General features: G+C 39.5%; 1 protein-coding gene across 1 annotated transcript; it reads right to left on the reverse strand.

Annotated features, from left to right (window-relative positions):
• Positions 1-165: 165 nt before the first annotated feature.
• Positions 166-14,438, reverse strand: txnrd3 (thioredoxin reductase 3). The gene is made up of 16 exons (XM_055021618.1): positions 14,094-14,438; positions 12,111-12,171; positions 10,467-10,576; positions 8,942-9,049; positions 8,706-8,778; positions 8,504-8,623; positions 8,275-8,417; positions 7,773-7,888; positions 5,837-6,062; positions 5,637-5,729; positions 5,210-5,286; positions 3,614-3,770; positions 3,412-3,519; positions 2,416-2,511; positions 2,203-2,337; positions 166-1,005 (listed from the first exon to the last, which is right to left on the reverse strand). Exons 1-16 carry the CDS (start codon positions 14,208-14,210, stop codon positions 943-945), a joined length of 1,803 nt encoding a protein of 600 aa, XP_054877593.1. The 5' UTR covers positions 14,211-14,438; the 3' UTR covers positions 166-942.
• Between the last annotated feature and the right edge of the window lie 217 nt (positions 14,439-14,655).

Genomic DNA, 14,655 nt, shown 5'->3' on the forward strand with positions numbered 1-14,655 from the left:
GACTTTAAAACATGTTCACTTATAGAAAAATGTTAAATACGATGGACTGTCCTCCAATAAGTAAGCATTATTTGTATTTTTCAAAACATAACAGTGGGCTCACGCCTGCATTAGTAGCAAACTCCCTCAAGGTGTGTTCAAAGACGACTCGGAAAAACATGTTACTATATGTTAAATGGGAATAAATCTTTTATTAAGTGTAGAGGAAAAACAGTGGTGTAGAGGAGTTTGACACTAACAAACTTGTCATTTATACAGATGATTAATGTCCCAAATGACTGAAGACTGAATGTACCTTTATATACACGATACAGAGGCAGAACACACAAGATAAATTAAGTGTCAATAGAACTCAGGCCAACACAGCTGTTCAGACTGAAAATAGTAAAAGCAGATCTCAGAAGAGATTATGTTCTCTTTAGAGCTTCCTAAACTTAAAACGGTCATGTTGAACAAGCATACATTTCAGACTGATGCTGAATTGAAGGGAAAACGTGGAATCATGATAGTGATGTTCACACACACACTAAAGCCACGGGTGAAGCAGTTTTCAGTCTGTGGACCCTCTGCTTGCAAGAAGCAGAGAACAGTTGGGAGGGGTTTGGACGAAGGATTGGCACCACCGTCTGGTTCCTCTGCAGAAGGACATCGATCCTCGCCCACCTGAGTATGCCAGGTTACGGGCCAGGACGTCATAAACACTCCAAACACACATGTACGTTCCCATAGGTGTGTGAGCTGGAGCTCCTCTGAGAAGCAGACAGACTGATGGAGGCCAGAAGAATGACCCCGCCGATCAGCAGGCTACCTTCACATCAGACCCTTAGTGCTTTGTATGATGTCTAAACAAGCACCTTTGACCCTGTGACCTCTGGCTGGGAACCAGCAGGACAGGATAGAGTCCAATATGAGAGCACCCTGCTAAACAGGCGGGGTTTAACCTCAGCAACCAGACTGGGTGATGTCTCCACCAGACCTCTTCGACACCTCCAAGGTGGTAAAGACCTGCAGGAGGAAGAGGCAATCGTTACGGGAATGTTACTTGGTAAAAGGCCTGGAGAAGCAGGCAGAATTATTGGCACTCCAGGTAAAGATTTGTAAAAAGACTCAAAATAAATTCATATTTAATGTAGCAGCCAACAGGCCAGCAGTTTCCCCTCAGTGTACTGTAAGCCTGGCAGGCCACCAGGCTTTACTTGGGGGACCCCACCTCCAACAGGGGTCCAATATGTTGGTTATTATAATTTGTCTGGTGAAACGGATTGAAATACAGCGTCAGTACGGTCAGGATGTCAAAACATAGAGAGAATAAGGTCATGTGTCTTTCTTTTTCTTTCTGTTTGTTTTTCAATTCACCAGACCTCTGACCACTTCCTGTCTCTACTGGTCTACACACCAACAACTTCACACTTTATTGTTGACTTGTCAGCAAATAACATGAAAAGTCACAGATAAAGAATCAAAAGATGTCCCAAAAATTAAGATTTATTTTAATTACATTTATTAATTGAAGCCTTTAAGACTTCATAGCTGATGTTTAGGTATTGTTAATATCTTTAAACACCACGTGATTACCAAGTTATATTTTTACAATTTCCTCTCAACTTTAAACATTTGACTCAAACACTGGGGAATCTGGATGATTCCTAACCGATCTATTGTTCAAGTAATTATTGTAATGGCCTATTAAGATTTTTTTTAGACAGTTTTCAAATGAAATATTGATAATGGCAAAATCCAAGTTTGCCCTCTCAAAATACCAATGCATGTACATTTTGTAAAAAAGAAAATAAAAAAAACATACAAGCACTGGAGCCAGAAAATATTTTCAATATCAAAAATTAAAACCAAAAGAAATAAATGCAACTGAAAAACCATTTATAACTTAAATCATAAATAAAATGGATTACTAAATATCTAAGCAAAACTTCCCTTCAAAAAAAAAAATCAGCAAGGAAACAAAATAACCTAATGTGCAGCAATTAGCCCTGATACACATTAACATAATGAATGCATAATGCTGTATTATTAAGCTAATACACCCCATCCATCTCAACAATAGAACTGATCCATAATTCAACATCTTAAGACAATTGGAGATGAGGATGCTGGCACAGCCAGTGAAATAGCCATTTTTTATGCTTCAGGACTCAGAGACATTTTAATCAGAGAGAATAAAAAAGGTTGCCGTGCTGCTCCTACCTCAGCGCAGGTCGGGTGGATGCCGATGGTGGCGTCAAAGTGCTCCTTGGTCGCTCCACATTTCATGGCGGCACCGAAGCCCTGCGTCACCTCCCCCGCGTTTGGCCCCAGGTAGTGGAACCCGACAACTCGGTCCTGAAAGGTGACAATAAAAGCAATTAACTGAGAGGACAGAACCGTGAAGAGAGGAGGATAAATTTGCTGAAACCGTACGCTGTCCAGTTTGTTGCAGATGATCTTGGCGTAGCATTGGTTGTTGTCGCGGTTCGGCACAGTGAACTCCAGAGGCCAGAACAGACTGTGGTACACCTGTTACACAAAAACAAGGTCAGACACGCATGTGGAGACATTACATACAACATTTGGCCCTAAAGCTGCAGTATGCAACTAATATAACTAATATATATATATATATATATATATATATATATATATATATATATATATATATATATATATATATATATATATAATTTTTTTTGCATGTTTGTTGAATTAGTCACTATGTTGTGACAGTATGGTAAAAGACAGATGATCTAAAAAAGTAAATAAATAAAAAAGCAAAGATCTTTTGCATTCTCCCACTCCCATCTATGACCAACCAGTCAAAGCCAGGAGGCAGGTCTTAATGCCGTCAATCACCCCCATTTGTGGTGCTGCTCATCCCCCTCCTGCTCTGTTACGCTGCAGCTAGCATAGCCTGTTGTGAATGCTGGGCTAGTTAGCATGGCTACCATTGATGGCAGGTAAACAGTCTTCCTGTCATGTTAATTTGTTTTTCCACCATTAACACATTTATCAGCAAGTATATTAAATTGATTGACTGCACAAAGACGCTCTTCCTGCCTATGATTGGTGGTTTTTGGTGTTTCTTCAGACGGCAACAGCAGCTCAGGCAGGAGGTGGAGAAGATCCTTCTTTTCACAGACTATCCGTCTCAAACTGTCATGACAAGGTGATAGTTGTAGCAAACATGCATATGCTTTTAAAAAAAAAATAAAAAATTAAAAAGTTCTTCTATAGTTGCTACATTTTCTGCTTACAACAATGAGTGCAGGTCTACCAATCTTGAGACAAACTGGTTAAATCAGACTTACTTAAAGGAAACAAGCCTGGAAATAATTATTATTTGAACTCTTATTTGACAAGGAGACAAAGTGGACAGGATCTCAGTCAGCTGAACCCGATCAGATCTGATGAATTATTCACCTCGATGTTGTCCTGGCCGTACAGCTCGGTGGCTCTCTCCTCTGACAGGCCGCAGGCGCCGTACTCCAGCGGGGTGAAAACCGTGGTGGGAACGTTGATGTAGTCACACTGCGCACAGACACACGCATTTATCAGAGGGCCCCACACCGTCTTAGAGACCGTCCAAGAGAACATCCAGTTGGCATTAGAGACCAGGCGGTACCTTGACGGTGGATCCCCCATAGAGACGACGCGCCAGTAACTTCCCAGCTTGGATGGCGACGGGCGTCAGCTCCCACTTTCCCTCCAGAATGTCTCCGATGGCGTAGATGTGGGGCACGTTGGTCTGTTCCTCATCGTTCACTGGAATCTTTCCATTTCTGGGAATACAGTTCGGCAGGTTAACAAGGATGGAAGGAAGAAAAGCCAAAATTAAAACTTATCTAAATACAACAAAGGAAGACGGCAAGTTCAAGTCACCATTCATCATCAATGAGGTGTTAATTCTCATCAGGTACTTCAGATTAGACACACTGAAACTAGAATAATAAAATCGATGAAGCTTCTTTATTGAACCTTCACAGACACACAAATTATTACAAAATCAGCTTTCTATCATGTGAAGAACATTTCTAGAATTTAAGGACTACTGTCCTAACAAAATGTAGAGAAACTCACAGAGTTTAACTTTAGTCACATTGATCAATGCAACACTACCAGATCTCGTCTTCATGTGCAAGGTCAACACCTTGTAGTTGCCAACCGAGCAATTTTGTCGCAATATTTTATATCTCATCAATGTCATTGACCTTCCCACAGGTCAGTGACAGTAAACACACACATAGATGATATATTGGATGCAGAGATGTCTAAACATTTTGGTGCATGGGCCAAAATCATTGAGTTCAAACTGTTCGAGGGCCACTTTTTTTTTCTTTTTACTTTTCTCGTCTAGTCTTAGCAACAACAGAATTTTGGTCACTATTTCTTTCACCAAAAGGTTTCTTTAAAAACCTTTTGCTGCATTTTGTTTTGATTAGTTTTATAAGTCAATAAAATGCAGATTTGGACGCTCCAAGGTCTGGTTTTAAGTACAATTTGATAGACATTTGTGGTAATATTTATATTTACTCAAATAAAAAGAAAGCAAACATAAAGCAATAAAAAAATCACTACTGTGTTTTGAATCTAAAACTTTCCATCTGAAAACATTGCCAGCAAAATGTCTCATTTGCATCAGACATGCTTTCATTTTGATGAGCCAGTACTTAGTTTCTATCCTCATGGTTTACTATTCACTGGAGAATGGCATACCATGACACAGCAAAGATAAGAAATTAGGTCCAAGGTCAGCCTGAACACTGTAGTAAATTTCATGAAGACAGTGTTAATATTTCACAGGCTCATTGATACACACAGCAGCTCAGATTGTATATTACTATGATCATAAGATCAGAGCATATGACCGAGAACAGCTTCAGGCTCAGCTGCCAAGTCATTCACTAAACAGATCCTGGGGACCAGTCAAAGACCATTCACATCTGTTTCTGCATTAAGTTATGAGAAAAAAGCTGAGCAAAAACAAAACAAGAAAAGGAAGGTTTTGATCATAAAACTTTAGCTGTTCACTTCCTGTTGGTAACCACATGCTGACGTTCTCATTTTACCAGCCAGTCACCTTTTATAACTCCATAACAATACCCTAAACCCAGCCTCTTCCTGCTCCCCCAGCAGAGCCAGAAGTGCTGAATCACCGTGACTGTACATCCAGTCTTAAAGGGACAGCACAGAGCGAGGCGCTGCAGCAAAGGAGTCTTACTTTGGGTTCACTTTGACCCCCGCCTTGTCCAGGCCAATCTTGTCGGTGCACGCATTCCGACCCACTGCGATCAACACCTGAGGGACAGACAGAGGGCCCGGTTAGTTACAGGAAGTCCTGCGGGGTTGCTAACTTATTTGCATAGGAGTGGCTGAATTTAAATGGAGACAAAATAAAACAAACAAAAAAAACCTGGTAGTAAATTACTTCCTGCTGCTAAAACTAGACCCACAATAATAACTTTAGTCAAACTTTAACATGTTTGGTCACAAAATGAATGTAAAGACAAATTAAACAAAAGGAAAAAAAATTTTTGGATTTCATTAAACCTCAAAGGGGAGAAAAAAAAAGATGTAGGAGGAAGTGGTTCAGATTCCAAAGAAATAAGGTGAAGAATGTTTGATCAGCTGATCAGAGATCTACACACCGTGTTGTACTCGCCCTCCACCGTCTCGTCCGTCTCTGTGGACTTGGCCGTCACCTTCAGCCTGCCGGGGCTGCCTTCCTCCAGCTGCTCAATCTGACACACAGAGACAAATGTTTATTTACAGCTTGGAAAAAAAAAAAAAAGTGACACGTTTTTATGGGCGATGGCAAGAAGAACAACAACACGTGACAAACACACACCTTCGTCGGAACAAATTTGCGGATGAATTTGACGCCGTGCGTCTCCATGTGCTCTCCGGCGCGGTTGGCCATGTCCTGGTCGAAGCCCCTCAGCAGGATGGAGCGCACCATGACGGTGACATCGAGGCCCAGACCGGCCAGGAAGCCACCACACTCCAGAGCCACATACGACGCTCCGATCACCAACGTCTTTCCCGGGCAGTAGGGCAGCGAGAACAAGTCGTCACTGATGAATGGAGCAAAAACAACACAAATCACAACTCAGGAAATCATTAAATTCCACTAAACAGACTGGAATTAGCAGTCTGTTAATTCTGTATTGTCTCTGTAATATCTATATCAGTCCAGATATTGAATCAATGACAATTTGTGCTTTGAGATATGTTTCTCTGTATTGGCCAATATAAAACCTCAACTATTAAACCTCAACTAATATTGGTATCAGAACAGAAATTGAAATAAAGTGGATCGGTGCATCACTAGGTTACTTCTCGCTTGAAGTAGTTTTAGAAGACCCTGTATTACTTTTTTTCTTCATTTGTAGGATGTTTAATGAACTCTACAGAATGATAAGTTTTATGATTTACAAACCTGGCTTTCATAATTAATGTTAAGAAACTTACTTTATAAGTGCCAATGAAAATGATGGAGCAGTTTCCAGTTCTGGGAATATTTTAGTGTTCAAAGCTGAACTGAAACTCCAAGTTAACACCAGTAGCCATCTTAACACCAACACTTAAAAAAAATAGGCAAGCAGCACTTACTAAGTAATTTAAAACATTTAATTTAATAAATGCTGAATCTCCTTTTTAGTCTAAGAGGATTTAACAAACTACAAAGTTGAGGCTCACTTCACCAGAAAACATATCAGTTATTCCATTTTGAATCATAAAGATTGTTTAAAGAGCAGTGACTTTATCTGTACATTCTGGATGTTTATTAAATTGCAGATTTGCAGGCTGTAGTTAAGCAAATCATTTCAAACAAAATTTATATTTAGTAGCAACTGGCAATATTAGAAGACCAAAGTATCTACACAATTAACTAAATACATTCAGCTAAAACCTTTTGTGAAAGTTTATGAATGTCTGTTGCCTTAAATAACACATAAGGATGCACAGATACAGTAATTTAATATCAAATATTAATATTTCTGTTATGGCCAAGAACAGACATGAATACTTTTCACTAAACTTTGGGGGAAGAAAGCATGAAACAACTCCTTCAGTTAAACTCTCTATAATCCTTTGCTGTATCAGTATCAAATGACCAAACAAATACAGCATGACCAACCTGCTCAGTTTCATTTATTGGACTGGTAAGGCATAACTAATATCGACTAACTGATTTTAGTTTGTTTTTTTTATTTTATTAATCCACCAGCAATAATAAAGCAAACCATGACTAGAAATATGCAAACCATTTTATACAAGTTTCATGAGCTAGAGATTTTAGAAGCCCAAACAATTTTTAAAAACTTCACTCCAAAAATGGGATTTATATGTTGAGCTAATAAAGCAGCAGGACGTCAGTCCACTGACCTGAATTATTAAAACAGCAAAAAACTGCAGCTGAGCCAATGGGTTTTAACTGGCTTGGAAAAACATTTAGAAATTCAACAAACAAATCCTTTTTGGAATAAGCAGCATAAGATCTTACTTAAAAAAAGCAAAAACAAAAAACCAAAACCACAATGTCTGGAGTTGTCTAAACCATTTCAAACTGGGAAAAGAAAAACAGGCAGGCAGCATCAAGAGACAGCATAGGCTCCAGAACTATAACTGAACCAGATAGACCCCGAGTTCACCTTTAATAATAATAAAGGGATAGTATTTACAGGACTCACAGGGCAGAGCACAGCTTCAGCAGCCCCCCTCCGTCCCAAACAGAGTGTGTGTGTGTGTGTGTGTGTGGGTGTGTGTGTGTGTGTGCTCACCTGGTGATGCAGTACTCCTTGTCTCCAGGGACTCCCAGGTAACGCGGCCTTTCCCCTGTGGCCAACACAAACCTGGCTGCTGTGTAAAACGTCTCCTTCCCTCGTTTGTTTGTTGCCTGACAGAACAAAGAAAATTATTTAAAATGTTTACACCACAGAGCTCTGATCACATGCCAGATGTAAAACATTGTTTTCTGTGTGTGTGTTTGTCATGTCTGTTGTGTTCCTTGGTCTTCATTATGACTTCGGTTAACTCACATTCAAAGTAGTGGACTCTATTTAAGGGTACCAGAGTAAACTGGGCTGAATATCTGTGCAGGCGGTTCCTAAGGTTCCATTAGTGCATGTATTATTTTCCTCCTCCGTTACTGACTACTTAGTTTATCACGTAACTCCCATAATCACTCCCTCCAGGATATTGCAATGTTTATTTTTTATGATTGTTGTGGCCTAAAATAAAAAATGGCCATGATGCATGACTATGCAACTAGCCACCATTCACCTTGATTTTGTGAGGTTCGATGAACTCTGCATAGGCGTTGATGTATTCCACTTTCTTGTCCCTCAGCGCCACCCTGTAGCCCCAGTTCAGAGAGCCAATGTAGTTGTTGACTGCAGTCTTCATTGTGTCCCAGTTGTGTTTCACTGCAAACAGACCGATGCCGTAAAAGCCAGGTTCCTCTTTCAGAGACAGGTTGGGGTGTTGGGATCTCAGCGATCAGCAGCCTCACCTGACTCGTCAAACTCCCAACCAAACTTCCGTGCGTCCTGGATGGCCGTAGCCAGCAGGGCCGTCTGGTGCATCAGCTTCTTGGGGATGCAGCCAACGTTCACGCAGGTTCCACCCAGACCTGAAGAAGACAACAGGGTTCAGATTAACAATGGCTATCCATGAGAGAATTCATTAGTTGGATTTATGTCAAAGCATCTCACCCCACGTAGTTCCTGTTGGTGTGGGAACAACGTAGTCCAACACCATCACCTTCTTCCCCAACCTGGCCGCTTCCTGTTAGCAGAAGACCCAACATTACTGTCATTGAGTTGTACATTTCTTCTAAATCAAATTTTACGGTGCACTAGAAGTTGCATGGCTCAGGAGATTGCTGGCATTTTATTGCTGGAACAGTAGCCTAGCAACCAGAGCAGAACAGCAGAATCTACTAGATCACCTTGGAGCAGGCCAGGCCTCCTGATCCACCTCCGATGACAATGAGGTCGTAATCGTACTCTTCCTTTTCCCCGCTGAGGAGCTGCTGTAGGCTGCCGTCTTTGTGAGCCTGATGCAAATATGAACACAAAGTTCCCACAATGCACTGGTCAAATGAAAATCAGAGGATCACACTACATTGGGATGGAACAACTACAACAGTCAACCATTTGTGAATATCCCACTGAGTTTCCAAATTGAAAAAAAGTCAGATTTCACACAATGAAACTGAGAAACAAAGATAATTTGTAGTTTGTCCTTGTTCTCTTCAATTTCCAATTTTAGGTGCACTTTGTTTTGCTGTAGTAGATACAAGCAAATCAAATCAATTAGAAGGAAGTTTGAGGACTGTACACAACTTCAGAGTATTTCAACAGAGACTATCTCGGTTTACTCAGTCTATAAGGAGTGGAATATGTTCGGCAGTTTGGTTTTAAATTGAACTGACCTGTAGCTCTGTTTCTGTCAGAAGGCTTTTTTTATGTGCATTTTGAAGAATGTGATGCAAAAAGGTTGAGGAAACAGCAAAATTCAAAATAACCAGCTTGATTTCCAGAAAAGAGCTAAAGAGCTAACGGGGAAAAACATTTGCCTCAGAAGTTCTGGCGTTGGCATAGCAAATGCTCTGTGCTTTACCAGAGGCATGAAACTCTAGTTTCAAAGTCCAGTGGACCATGCTAGTTTGCGTCTTCTACTTCCTGCTTATTACAGGAAGTAGATGTATGTGTAACAGGAAGTAGATGTATGTGTAACATTAACTTCTGATGAATCACACTGTGTAACCTGGTTGAGTTGCGCCAAACCAACCTCTCCTTTACAACATTTCAAAAGTTTGCTTATTAACCAATCAACAGCAATATATATTTGTTAGACACGCAACCAAAATCAACAGATTATATATCTGATAGAATATTCACTAAACTCCAATCCAGAACCACACAGCATTCTGGGAGATGTTGGCAAAAGAAATATTTTACCCAGTCAACCTCACACAGCAAACTAAACAAAGTTTGTGGTATCACTTTACTCACTCTTTGGTTATCTAGCAACAACCTGTTGAGTAACTTGCGCAACAGCAAGAGATTTTGTAAACTGTATCTCACAACTGCTTAAAATTTTAAAAACACAGTGAGTGAAAAATGGACGAATGGGACAAATCAAATCACCGCTTTGTCAGTATTTCAAATATTTAAATCAAACAACTAATCGATAATTATTGAAAATCATCAATATTGACTGGTATGAAATACTTTCATCATGATAAGTTTTTTTAGTCATGTCTTCCAGCCCTAGTTTCAGGTATGCCCTCTGATTTATTTGGAAATGAATCAACGATTTGGCTCCTGATCTGACGTCCAATCAGTTATTTTAGAAAGTAAACCATGAATTCAGACAGTTGACTGAAGTTGGTCTCTGACTGATCTGAAGCCTTTTTCTGACATCGTCAGGCTTGTTCAAACACCCATAAGAAGTCATTTGACCCTCACCTGCATGGTTTTGTCACAACCACCAACATGCGTCTTGTTGATGAAAACCTGAGGAACTGTCCTCTGTCCAGTCATCTCCAGTAACATCTCCTGGTAGTTGGATCCATTCTCTGGACAAAAAGGTCATGGTGAGAGTGTGGGGCAGACGGCAGGTTTGTTGGGATTATGTGCTAATGAAATGCAAAACACTTAAAGCAGCAGAACAACAAGCTCTTCTCGACCTAGTGACAGTCTTAAGTTTGTTCTAGCACTTTTCTTGTTTGACATAAAGTTACTGAAAAACAAAGAAAATGAGGAGGAACCAGAACTTCTAAACATTCTTTACTTCCTTCAAAATAAGAAAAGGAATATAGATGGAGGTCTAGATAATTTTGCTGGATGACAAATTGTCCCAGAAATTGCACAGACAGATAATATTGTGTTGAGACCATTTTCTAGTAATATAACTCTAATGGCATAGTGACACATCTTCAAAGATCAACAAACTTTAAATTCTAATCAACATCTAACATTGGAAATGGAAGTTTTACATTTCTAAAATAAATAAAACAACCATTAAAATGAATCATAAAGTCTCTGTAAACACAACTGTCCTTCAAAGCAAAGTCTCGTTGAGACCAAAACACCAGAATGAAGACTTTTATCCACTTTTTGGAAGACAAAGAGAAAAATCATAAATCATGCACATGGAAATTGTTGAATTTGTTTCAATTTATCGCGCATTTAATTGATTGCTGTCTTGTTGTGGCAAGCCTGCGTCGATAGCCAAAATGTCAACACAGATGTGGGAGTTAAGAAATAATTCTGGGTGCAACAACCGGCCCGGGTGGAGGAAGTTTATCAAGTTGTCAGTAGTTGCTTCATCTCCAGCTCCAGCCTTGGATGAACAAAGTATAGGACCAGAATTTCTCGTCTGCCAGCTTGAACATATCACACGAGTGCTCTCAAACTGACCGCTAATGCTAACATTTATTAAGAAAAACAGTTTCTTCATCTGGAAGCCAGTTGGAGTTCAGAGCTGACAGAGTTCTAGGAAAGGATGTGAACATCAGTCATGCTGTCATGGCTGAATGGTCATTTCCAGCAGAGTAATCTAGTTAGTAGAAGCAGCTCCATTAACCAACTCTCTACTGTCAGCATAATCAGGAAGGTTAAAACAATGTTCAGCCAAACAAAACTTAGCATGCAGTCATTATAGATCATGATGAACTTGTTTGACATGTGACATTTCACTGTCCATGTAACAGTGGCCATGTTGCAGCACCGGCTGCAACTGATCGGCTCACACTTTCACTCAAATTTAAAACAGCCAATCACAGCTCAGTGAGTGGCTGTACAAAACTGCCATCCATCTAGGCTCCCGCTCTAAAAATGAGTTGGTTCTGGTAGATTTAGTAGGTATTTACTGCTCCCTGTCTGTGTTTAAAAAGAAGAAACTGTAGTGAAGCTGATGTTTTTTGTCCTACAACGCACATCATCCAGATCTGATGCTGGAGTGTTTACTCTGATTCATACTAGAACAAATACAACATTTTATTCAATATCTAGACTGATACTGATATTAATTTTGGCCCTTCTCCAGTTCAAAGGTCAGCATCAGGTTTGAACTGGCTTGAAGTGAGGACAAACAATGTTGAGTCTCACCTATGAGGTCCAGCTCTGTCACGTTGACCTCGACTTTCAGTTCCTTGAACAAGTCCTTCACCTGCACACAAACAGGTTTACACTTTGAAACAAACATTTTATGAGTGATAAAAATATTCAAAAGGGATCCGTTTCCATTGGAGTGGTTTCTAATGGAAACAGAAAAACTACCACCGGTACCAAACAGAACCAACATGTAAGCCTGTTACAGTACCAAATGATCAAATAATTGATATTATCTGACGGAACCTTTCAAAGCACTTTAGGTCACCGAACAAAAAACAGAAATAATAAAATAAGTTGTCTCCCCCCCATCAGGATTGCAGCTCTATTCCACAGGACTGCAAAAGCATCTCTGTGGATCAGAAACGTTGCAGACAATTGGTCTAATCCAAACATACATCAGCATTTTGTGGGCTAAAATACCGTTTTTGTCAGCAGACGGTCACCGCACAACATTTGACACACAGCAACACACTCCACCCATAAAGCTGTGAGAGTATCCACTGCTTTGCAAAAGGACTGGAATTTTTTTGTGATGGAACAACATAAAGTATTATATTTACTGTGGAGTGACAGAAAATTTATATTTTTTAATCAAATACAAACCTGAGGAGTTTGGGAAAGAAGCCCACGTGTGTGTAAATGAATGAGACTGGTAAGCTGTGAGAGAGGTCAGGAACATCGCTGAAACTAAACATTACTCTGACAACCTGATTTTAAAAAGTCAGTCTGCTGATTTTTCATCCAATCCTTTTTCATACAATACTAGAAAATGCATTTTTAGAATATCAAATTAAATCCATTTCTATATAAGAAAAAAATGTTTTTGCTTGAAATGTAGTAAAGAATGAATCTGCAGCTAAAAAAAAAAAGTATACTTCTAACATGTAAAGTGAAGCTACAACTTTGCCAATTGAGGATTTTTTTTTAATCAAGTGTTTTATTATCATTTTTAAATGTAAAATGTAGAGACGCTTGTATAGTTTTGGCTTAGTTACAGCTTTATGTGTGTTCTCTCAGCAAATTGCCTTTTTTCAGCCTGTATACTCCGGTTAACCATTTATCAATTACTAAATCTGCTGCAAAGTGTTTAAAAAAATATATAAATAAATAAATAAAATCAGTTTATAGCAATTTATTCAACTAATCACTTTAGCATATTTAGTGTTAGAATGTCCTCTACGTCTTACTTATAAAAACATTTGATAATCATGTTTGTTTCTTTTTGCTTCACACTTATGGACTTCTGTGTGTTATATCCTTATATTATATACATTGAGATTTTTAGCTCCAGTGTAAAAACTTATTTTGTTAGGTTTGACTAGGTAGCCAAAATATTATTTGAGTATAATCAATCAGAATAATAATGTTAGCCCTGAATCTTCATTAAATAAAAATATTGATCATGGTTCATGAACTGTCGGGAAGTAAAAAACAACTTACTACATCCCCCCCCCCAAAAAAAAGAGAATTACAGGAAAGTCTTCTTTTTGAGGAGTTTCTTCTTTATTTAGATTACTATTAATTAATGACAAAATGCTAAAAGAAATGTGTGGGTTTTTTTTTAATAGAATACGCATCTAATGGTGACATATGCGTTATGGTACGTCGCTACAAAAACATGTCATAGTTAACTTCCACTCCTTGACAAACCCTGTGTGAAAACAGGTTGTCTTAAGCCTCAGATTAAAAAAAAGAAAAAAGAAGTAGTCAGGTATGCAAGCAAAAGTTTTGCCACATTTATAGACAACCTGCGAATACGAGGTTTGCTCTGTTTCAGATTAACCACTGCATTTAGAGACGTGAACAGGCAGATAACCTATATTAAGTTTGGACTGCGTCTTAAAGAGACAGAGAACGAGCGGCAGCATCGACACAAAGCTCCAGCAATTAGGCCGAGCCCATCCCGTGCGGTTCGCGGGTGAAATATCGAAGTTTCCGACCCGGTCTACTCATTTAGGTTAAGCGAAATTTACTTACCTTGATACAATATGGACAGTAGGTTTTGCTGAAGACCACCACTTGGTTAGAGTCAATAAGCGTCTGTATCTTAGTTTTGAGTTCATTTTTACCGGTGTCTTTTTCGATGGGAGGCATTTTTCAGCTATTTCCGTCTGCTTGCCTAAATCAAGCTCGAATAGACGGTTTTCCAAAAATAATAAACTAAATGCCAACTACCTGCATCGGTTACTTCTGCGTCCTAATAATGCCCCTAAAGTCTATGAGGGGCGATAAAACACCAGACACAAAAGGACAGTGAACCTGCCCTCGAGTCCTGTCGCTGCTCTGAAAGCAGGTAGTAGTCTGTCAGCCGCGCCAACAGTCTACAGCATTTTCTTGTCTAACTCCTATGGGTGCGCTTGTTTATGTGTTACCGTGTTCACCGTGCGGTTCATAGTGAACTGTAGGGAACTGGAACAACCCCGCCCACGGACCAAATTGTGTGATACAAAACGAAGGTACTATGAGATACGTCACAGCGTCACACACGCCCATGTAGGAACGCATTACTCAACTGACGTTCAAGCGAGAATACTGTGGA

Source organism: Poeciliopsis prolifica, unplaced genomic scaffold (assembly GCF_027474105.1).
Source record: "Poeciliopsis prolifica strain line A6 unplaced genomic scaffold, Auburn_PproV2 SCAFFOLD003, whole genome shotgun sequence".
Lineage (NCBI taxonomy): Eukaryota > Metazoa > Chordata > Actinopteri > Cyprinodontiformes > Poeciliidae > Poeciliopsis > Poeciliopsis prolifica.

What these genes read in the sequence shown, in the direction of transcription:
- txnrd3 (XM_055021618.1), bottom strand. Translation starts at nt 14,210, where the DNA reads ATGCCTCCCATCGAAAAAGACACCGGTAAAAATGAACTCAAAACTAAG. An exon ending in GGGGTCAAAGTGAACCCAAA is followed by an intron (nt 3,771 to 5,209) that starts GTAAGACTCCTT and finishes CTGTATTCCCAG; the next exon opens with AAATGGAAAGATTCCAGTGA. An exon ending in ACGGCCAGGACAACATCGAG is followed by an intron (nt 2,512 to 3,411) that starts GTGAATAATTCA and finishes TTTGTGTAACAG; the next exon opens with GTGTACCACAGTCTGTTCTG.